At 47.4% G+C, this 9,526-nt stretch overlaps 1 protein-coding gene across 2 annotated transcripts in view; it reads left to right on the top strand.

The window, feature by feature from the left end:
• Positions 1-9,164, top strand: part of MCOLN2 (mucolipin TRP cation channel 2) — a 72,984-nt gene extending 63,820 nt beyond the window's left edge. Inside the window, exons 13-15 of one of the 2 annotated variants that reach the window (XM_075557763.1) lie at positions 2,652-2,858; positions 3,655-3,776; positions 7,607-9,164. In XM_075557763.1, coding sequence (XP_075413878.1) covers positions 2,652-2,858; positions 3,655-3,776; positions 7,607-7,643 — 366 coding nt within the window. In that variant the 3' untranslated portion in view covers positions 7,644-9,164. The remainder of the gene's footprint in view (positions 1-2,651; positions 2,859-3,654; positions 3,777-7,606) is intronic. The other variant, XM_075557756.1, reaches the window with a different exon arrangement.
• The last annotated feature ends 362 nt before the right edge of the window (positions 9,165-9,526 follow it).

Here is a 9,526-nt window from a genome sequence, read left to right as displayed (position 1 = left end):
GTGCGCACCAGTCATTTCACTTGCTGGGTCTGTACATTGCATGTGACAAATTGGGAGGGCTCCCCAAGAAAGAGGAGAAACTCAAAGCTCATTGCCATTGAATTGATTCTGACGCATAAGGACCATGTGGAATGGTAGCACGGCTCCTGTGGGTTTCTAAGACTGTAAATCTTAGTAGAGTAGAAAGCCCCATCTTTCTCCTGTGGAGCATTCTTGGTGGTTTTGAACTGCTGACCTTGCAGTTAGCAGTGAAACACCTAATCTACACCACAAGGCTCCTGTGGCGGGGGGGGGGGGGGGGGGGGGGGAGGGGGAAGGGAGGTAAAATTCATGTGATCGTGGGTGAGTCATTAATGGTGAGAGAGGTATTTTGCCGAAGCTGATACTAAGTAACTGCACAGAGGAGGGAAGGGCTGAATTTGGTAAAGACGGACTGGCCATTTGCAGTTCTGAAACGGGAAGCCCAGTCGATTCGGGATTATGGAAACTCAGAGAAGGAATCGACCAGATTCCAGAAGGCATTATGAGAAATATGAGTTATTAATGGTGCTCTCAGCATTGTAATTGACATCCATGGAAATTGGATTTTTACCTTCAACCCCCTGAGGTGACCAGAGGGCACAGGGAACGCTTGTGCTTCGGGATCTTACCTGCAGACCTCTGTGGAGAGCAGTGTTAGTCACTCAGACTGGTGTCCCCTCTCGCTGGGCCACAAACTTTATCGCTACCTGGTGGGAGTGTGCTGTTCGTGCTGTCAGGCCAGCTCATCGGGCCTGCATGGAACAGAATGCAGTACTGCCGGGCCCTGCCCCGTCTTCGTGGCCCTGGTTGTGTTTGAGTTGGTGTATTGTCGTGGCTGTAGGGTCACGTCATCACACGGAGGGCTTCCCTCCGGTGCGTTGTGTATTGACTCACTACATTACCAGACAGGATGGGGCTATGGAGACATGGGCCATCCCCAGAAGACCGACTAGTCCTGTGCTCTGGGGTCCTGCCTCCTGTGGGGAACAGAGACGTGTTGGGCCAGCGAGCCTTGAGGTGGAATTAAATAGTCCCCCCTCCCCCCGCCTTGATGTGGGCACAGAGGAAATGAGGCTGGGGTTCTGGGAAGAAAGCATTTGCCGGCAGGGACCAGCTGCGAGGGCAGGGATACCAAAGGGCAGGTGAAAAGGGAAGTGCAGGGAGAGCAATGTCACACTGCGGTGTTCACAGTCGGTGTCACAGCAGAAGCGATGCGGAACGGTAGACCACCTTGCTCTGCCAACACCCCGCCCCCCAGGTCACAAGAATCATACATAAAACACGAGAGATTTGTGTTTGAGATGTGGAGGGTTTTCTGTTTTTTTGTTTTGCTTTTTTAATTATGTTCCCTCTTCTGTGGTACTCTTGCTGAAGTGAATGACTTCATTTGGCTCTTCTTCTGTCCATAGCCTTGGCTCGAACTCCCACTGAGTGTCTGGAGGGGGGCAGCCAAATAGGGTTGACAGGACTGATCGGAGGGGATTGATCACTGTGCCGTTCCACTGGGCAGAAGTGGAGCTGAGCAGAAGCAGGAGTGGAGGCCCCGAGCCTCAGGAGAGGAGAATCAGAAGTGGAGCCCATCTGAGCGGGAGGCTGGTCACCGTAACAGTCCATGAGGCAGAGAGGCAGGCCTCCCACTGCAAGGAAGGAGGAGAGCCGAGTGCCTTTGGGCAGGAGGCTGGCTGCTGGGTGGGCTGTCCTTTGAGCATTTTCAGCACTAAAGAAATTCTGGTGGCAGTGTTGGGTAAGCATTAGGTTGATGACTGCTGGTCAGAGGTTCTAGCCCATCAGCTACTCCATAGGAGAAAGGTACAGCGCTCTGTTTCCTCGAAGATTTACAGCCTCAGACACCGTTATATACTCTACCATGGAGACGGAGTTGAACTGCCCCTGTGAGTTTCTCAGACTATAACTCTTCACGGGAGTAGAAAGACCTGCCTTGTCCCAGGGACCGGCTGGTGGTATGGAACTGCTGAGTTTTCAAATAGTATCCCCACTCATAGCCACTACACCACCACGATCCTTTGCAGAAAAACACTATATAGGGTTGCTATTAATTAGAATCAACTTGATTGCAGTAGGCTTGGTTTGGTAAAGGAGCTTTGTAACACTTGCCTGAGTAGGACAGAAGCCGAGGGTCTGCATGGCTGGGGCCAAGGACCAGAGAGCAAGATAGGCCAGCTGGCATGGTGGGAGTGGGGAGAAAAACACTATAGACAAAAGAACTGTAACCTTACTATTTCTCATCCTGATGTGTAACATGTTCATTTGCCTAGTAAAGCCCTTTGGATTCTCTGTGGCCATTGCAATGGATTATCAAAGCCAGCAGAGAAGTAAGAGGGTCATGGGAGGGATGCTTGGTGTCAGAATAATGTAAAGAAGGCTGGCGAGTAGAGGCACGGATGACCTCTACCTCGTGGGACTCATCTTGTGGGCAGATGTAGATTTTGATTATGCTCTCCCCTTGTCAGAGCAGGGAAGGTGAGATGTGCCACACCATTTGCTCAGTTCTAGATGTCGTGAAATAAATGCCTGTTAGTAGTAATAACTTCCACAAAACAAGCTAACCAGACACCTCTCTGCTCTTTGGTAGTATCAGCTGACTCAGGTTTGTTTGTTCTCTCCTGCAGTTTGAAGATCTTGGCACGGTGGCTGAGTGTCTGTTTTCTCTGGTCAACGGTGATGACATGTTTGCTACCTTTGCTCAAATCCAGCAGAAGAGCATCTTGGTGTGGTTGTTCAGCCGCCTCTACTTATATTCTTTCATCAGCCTCTTTATATACATGATTCTCAGCCTTTTTATTGCACTTATTACAGATTCATATGACACCATTAAGGTAAATAATTATCCGTATCTGCTTCAAATACTGTATAGATTGTGATGTAGGACAACACTACATCTTTACTTAGATTTTGAACATTTGTAAAACAAAAAACAAAAACTTCTGAGGTGCCGGAGATTTAGCTTTTAAATATGCACGTGGGCGTTGTCCATATTACCCCAAATCAAGATGGAGTGGTTTGGAGAGGGGGGAAAAGGAAGTAGGTTAATTGCTAACTTCTTTAGAAGTGGATGATAAAGAGATTTTAAAAACTTTTTTATTGGTGGTTCTTACAGCTCTTGTAACAATCCATACATCAATAGTATCAAGCATATTTGTACATATGTTGCCATCATTATTTTCGAAACATTGACTTTCTATTTGAGCCCTTGGTATCAGCTCCTCTTTCCCCCCCTCCCACCTTTGTGACCCTTTGATGAAATTATAAATTATTAGACAGGGTGTGCATTGACTGCATGAGGGAGGAGAGGGAGGTCTTCTCCGGCCTTGTAATGAATTCAGAAGTGTTGGACTTTGGATGAGGACTTCATTCACCCCCCTTGGTGGCAGACTCCTGCCCGCCCAAGCTCCAAGCTTGCTTCCTGGCTTTCCTTTGGCTTGTTCTCTTGCTCACGGCGGCCCTGGCTTGGTGTTCTGGAACGAACAGGTTGATCATCATGGTTAATATCAGTTCTTGGATCTGGGCTAGCCATGTGGGAGAGTTTTCTGTTTGCAAAAGTGAGTCTTGCTTTTTACAAAGGGAAGGTAACAACATTGTGTACTCTTCTTTCTTTTTTTTTTTTTTTTAAAGAAATACCAACAGAATGGGTTTCCTGAAACGGATCTTCAGAAATTCCTGAAGGAGGGTAGTAACAAAGAAGAGCGTCAAGAAGAGCCCTCAGCCTCCCTGCCCCACGTCTGCTGTCTGCAGAGGTTAGTGTTGTTTCATCGGCTTCCATGTGCGAGGTAGGCCCCTTCCAACTCCACCACTGCTCTCAGCCAGCAGCTTGCTGTGGGGGTCATTGAAGTGAATGGTTAGTCCATGGCATTGTTGAAAGCTCTTTGGGAAGGTATGGGCCTCTTTTGAGAAGGCATGAACATGCCCTTAAGTTCACGCAGGTTGAGTTCTTAGGGCCAACGGAGGAAACTTCAAAGTTCTCGATGTTAGAGGCGGAGCTCTGAGCATGTCAGCGGCTCTTTCCCACGCCGCGCTCGGTGGTAGTGGCGAGCTTTGTTGCGCTTGAGAAGATGCCCTTGCGCCCTTGGTTGGAATCATCATCGGAAGCTCCCCATCACCAACTGCACTTTTATGGGGTTCATCACGATGCGGATGAAAATGGTCTACACCCCAGTGGACAAAGCACACCACGTCATGGTTTAAAGACTGGGTCAGATGGGGACTGCTCCCTTGCATGTACCCATGTTTGTTTTTATCTGAAGTCATGGGTGAGTGGTGCTAATTAAAATGTATCCCCATCTCATGTTTCTGAGAAGGATTCTTTAATCCAAATTCCTGAAGAAAGATGGAAGAATATAATTGCCATTTAAAACCACAAGATGTATTTTGCTGTTGTTGTTAATCAATTCATGTTGTATCTTGAGATTTTAAATGACATGATTAAGCATTTACAAAATGTTTGGTAAATATAAAATGAGGCTTCTCAGAAGAGTTAATTTTTTAAAAAGATCCCATTTCACCCCCTCAGAGCATTATAGTGCTGCCATGAAAGCTAGGACACATTTTCCTAATAGGCAGCTGTCTCCTGAGAGGAGACATGTATAGGGGAAATCTCCCAGAGCTGATGATACAGTTAATATATAATTAACTGTAAAGAAAAATTAGTGGGAGATGCACTTGCGAATCCTGAAAAGTAACCAGTGCATCCTTGACATCTGCCTTGCGGACCTTGGTTTGTACCGCAGAAAGCCCCAAGGGACCGGGTGTTTTCACAGGAAGCCGTGTGGGATGAGCGGGAGGGTGAAGGAGGTCCGCTGGGTGATTTGTTGGGCAGATTACGCGTGAGTGGTGAGGAAGCAGGGAGCAGTATCGGCCGCTGTTTGTCCTAAGGCGTGCTAAAGGTGGACGGGAAGCTGAGCCGTGAGAAGGCAGCTGTGCTCACAGTGAGCCATGAAAGAATCACGGGGCCTAAGAAAGTCCACCAGGGAAATCACCTGAAGAGATAGATGCTGCAAGTTTTGAGATGGGGTGGGGGAAGGATGTTAAAAAATACCAACAGAAGTGGCTGTTAGGCTGTTTGACCAAACCATGGGCCTGGGTGAAGTCAGCTAGAGCAGTTTTAGTGAAGTATTAGAGCAGAGCGTGGATTTCAGGGGCGCTTGGGGAGACCTTGCAGACAGTCAGTGGATGGTCATTGAGCCTGGTAGAAGGAACTAGGTCATCATGGGGTCTTGAGAACAAGTGGTGATGGTTTGAATCAGTCAGAAGTGAAGTGCTCTGGGTACTTTTAAAGATGGGAACTGAAAGGAGTAAGATTGAGGAAGGCCGTGAATGAAGACAAAATACTGGAGACGGCCTGAGAGGGCGCCCGCGGCGCCCGGGCTGTCACAGAGCCGCCTTCTGCAGCATGTGGACCGCTCGATTTCCCCACCCAGCAGTGCAGGCAGCCCGACCCTCCTCCACGCTGCTGAAGCCGTCTTTAGGCTGACCCTTAGGACCGCTGCCTGGTTGGGTTTGGACCCTGCCACCCGTCCAGTGAGCCCCGTGACTGCCCCCCCCCCACCAGAAACAGCGTGGGTCCTCCAAGTGATACCAGGGTGGGCCAGATCACCTGACACCTCTTTCAGTTCTCAGGTGAGGTGGGTCTCCGGAGAGAGATGCTTGTTGAACAGACGTGGGGCTGACAAGCCCCCTTCTCTGCAGCGGAGCGGGGGATGTGCATGTCAGTTGCTCTAAAGTGTTCATCTTATTACTTGGCATGTCCATAAGCTATGTGTGTGCAGAATGCTCTTCTCTTTGTCAAAGATGCTTAAGTCCGTGAGTTGTACTTTTGTTAGGACGGGGTGCTGTCATGTCGATACCGACACACGGGGACCCGGCAAGCATGTGCCGAGTAGAACTGTACTTCTGGGGAATTTTCAAGACGGTGACCTGCAGGAAGCACATGGCTTGTCTTCTGAGGCACTGCTGGTAGGGTTCTTACTGCCCGCCTCCAGCCAGCAGTTCAGTGCTTGACTCTTTCATTACCTCCCAAACAAACCCAAATCACTGCCGTGGAGTCAATTCTGACCCACAGTGACCCTAGAGGGAGGGTAGAACTGCCCCGTGGGTTTCTGAGCCTGTTCCTCGTCATGGCTTTAGAAAGTCCTGTCTTTCTCCCTCAGAGGAGCCGGTGGGCTCGAACTCCTGACCTTTCAGAACTCTGCCCAACACGTCCCCACTACGCCACCAGGGCACCTTGTTTTTCCACCAAGAGACTCCCCAGATCTGTGTGTGTCCACTCTTTTCAATCAAAGACTTTTAAAAAATATTATTTCTATTCTTTCTTTTTTAAATTAATTTTTTAAATCATTGTATTGGGGGCTCATACCACTCTTATCACAGTCAATGCATACATCCATTGTGTCAAGCACATGTGTACATTTGTTGCCATCATCATTCTTCAAATATTTGCTTTCTACTTAAGCCCTTGGTATTAGCTCCTCATTTTCCCCTCCCTCCCCACTCCTCCCTTATGAAACTTTGATAATTTATAAATTATTATTATTTTGTCATATCTTACACTATCTGATGTCTCCCTTCACCCACTTTTCTGTTGTCCGTCCCCCAGGGAGGTGGTTATATGTAGATCCTTGCAATCGGTTCCCCCTTTCTACTCCACCTTCCCTCCACCCTCTTGGTATCACCACTCTCACCACTGGTCTTGAAGGGGTCATCTGTCCTGGATTTCCTGTGTTTCCAGTTCCTATCTGTACCAGTGTACATCCTCTGGTCTAGCCGGCATTGTAAGGTAAAATTGGGATCATGATCGTGCGGGGAAGGAAACAATTAAGAACTAGAGGAAAGTCTTATGTTTTATCGGTGGTACACTGCACTCTGACTGGCTCGTGTCCTCCCCGTGACCCTTCTGTAAGGAGATATCCAGTTGCCTACAGATGGGTCTCCAATCTGCACTCCCCCTCTTTACAATGATATGATTTTTTTGTTCTTTGATGCCTGATATCTGACCCCTTCGACACCTCGTGATTGCACAGGCTGGTGTGCTTCTTCTATGTGGACTTTGTTGCTTCTGAGCTAGATGGCTGCTTGTTTATCTTCAAGCCTTTAAGACCCCAGACACTACACCTTTTGATAGCTGGGTGCCATCAGCTTTTTCACCACATTTGCTTATGCACCTGCTTTGTCTTTGTCTACAGCGATCATGTCAGGAAGGTGAGCATCATGGAATACCAATTTAATAGAACAAAGTGTTCTTCCATTGAGGGAGTACTTGAGTGGAGGCCCAATGTCCATCTGCTTCCTTTATATTAAGCCTATAAATATATGCACATAGATGTATTTCCCTACCATCAATAAAATATATTTATATGCATACATGCCTGTATTTAGACCTCTCTATAGGCCCTTTGCCTCCTAGTTCTTTCTATTTCCTTTTACTTTCCTCTTGTCCCATCATCATGCTCAGCCTTTCAGTAATTCCTCTCGCTTACATTGCCCCTGATCAAGCCCTACTGGGCCTCTTACACTTTCCTTGCTCAAAGACTTAAAAACATTTTTTTTCTTGTTTTTTCTTGCCCTGTTGCAGGAAAGAGAATGATGACCACTGGATACGATTTAACTAAAACCCCCGTGCTAAAGACAAGTCCCAGGTGTCCTTATCGAGAGACGATGCAGAGGGGGCCCAGACCATTTGGAACAGCACTTGCCAAAAAAATATGGACCGATTATTGCACTGTGGACTGGGAAAGAAGAGCGACTGTCAGCTGGCTGACCCTAACAAAGATGCCAAGTTACTGTTTTACAGACTTTGGTGGTGAAACATAGAGCACAGGCTGCGGCTGGGTATTCGTGCAATAGAGAGGTAACGAGGAAATCCCCTTACAGTCTTCTAATTTATGACACGATATTGAGATTTTTTTAAAAAATCACATTTCAGAGGGTCCAAAACAATGATGCTGCAAAGTAATGCATTTAAAGATGTGTGTTCACTGTGGCAAACATCATCATCTAGAAAGATTAGCACAAGACTCCTCCCGACGAGGTGGGTGAAAGACATCCCACACAGCCAACTTCCCCACAATGCCACCCCAGGATCTCCACCACTCCTCCCCTTAGTACATACCCTCTTGTCCCAGGGTTCTGCAATTGGCTGCATCTTCTCACAGGACTTGGGAAGCATTCAGGAAATGGCCCACGTGGTCATGGGTGCTAGTAAGTCCCAAATCTGAAGGTTACAGGTCTGCCGGTTTCACCCAAAAGGCTTCGGAAGGTGGTGGAATCGGGATAAGCTGCCGCAGCTCAGCAGAGGTCAGGCAGAGGCCAGCCAGATGCAGGATCCAGAGCCAGTGATGGAAAAGTCCAAGTGTAAAAGCAGGCCTCCCTTGCTTCTGCACATGCCCAGTTGGGAAAGGGAGTCACAGAGACACAAAGGAATTCAATGGAGGTGTGGATTTTGTCTTCTGCAGAAACCCCCTCTCCCCCCACCCTTTAAGTTACATCCTCTAGTAAAATGGGGTCTTAAAATACATCCCACCTTAATCTTGTCTAATTAGCATAACAAGATACTCTAAAATGGGATCTTCACCACAGGTGTGCAGCCTATAATAAATCACAAGACAACAATGGTGTGAAGGGTCATATGAAGTTCAACTACATCTAAGTTGTCAAAAGAGTTGTCTCAAAGGTGATTATTGGGTTAGAAGACCCACTAATTCATAGTCTGCACAGAAATGAAGTTGACTACATTAGGCACTGAGGTGAACAACTATTAAGTCATTTAAAGACCACGCCATGCAAGTCACCAGCAACGCCCTCTAGCACTGGGCGTTTCTTGGCCTGTGTTTATGTGACTTTTTGTCTTCAGTGTGATAGGAAATGACCATTGGCTCAGTCCCATTGACTAATGGACACCTGCCCAGGTGAAGCACTCACTGAGAATTGTACACACATGACACATGGAAGCAGCAGTGCTCACTCGTTTTAAAAGCTCCACTGTGTTGAAGATTTAACTTTGTCAAGCAAAGAAATGTGATTGTGGTTCCCAAATAAATTTATTTCCCAAATAAATTTATTTTTATCAAACTATATGGAATATTATTTAAGAAGACAGTGTTATAATGTCTACTTTGCCTTCTAAAAACAAAACAAAATACACCATCTACTTAGTGTCATGGGATTTGTCTTTCTGGTTTTTAAAGAAACATACTATATATCATTTACACAGCCCTGCACCTCAGGAAGAGGGGTGCATCTGATCAGGAGTAAATGAAGAGGGAAGGAGAGAGTGGAACATACCCCAGGCCCACCAAGCCCCGAGGACAATATTCTGGCTCAGAGCAGCCAATGCACAGGGAAGATCACATGGCTGTCCCCACCATGAGACACGACGCCCCTCACTGATAAATATTGCTCAGGGGACAGCACTGGGAACACAGTGAGGGAGACGTGCCCAATCTGACCCCACCACACGGGTGAAACACTAAGGGCGTACAGCAGAGCAGCAAGG

The sequence above is a fragment of the Tenrec ecaudatus genome, chromosome 1, assembly GCF_050624435.1.
Source record: "Tenrec ecaudatus isolate mTenEca1 chromosome 1, mTenEca1.hap1, whole genome shotgun sequence".
Classification (NCBI taxonomy): Eukaryota; Metazoa; Chordata; class Mammalia; order Afrosoricida; family Tenrecidae; genus Tenrec; species Tenrec ecaudatus.
This window is presented reverse-complemented; position numbering and strand designations above follow the sequence as displayed.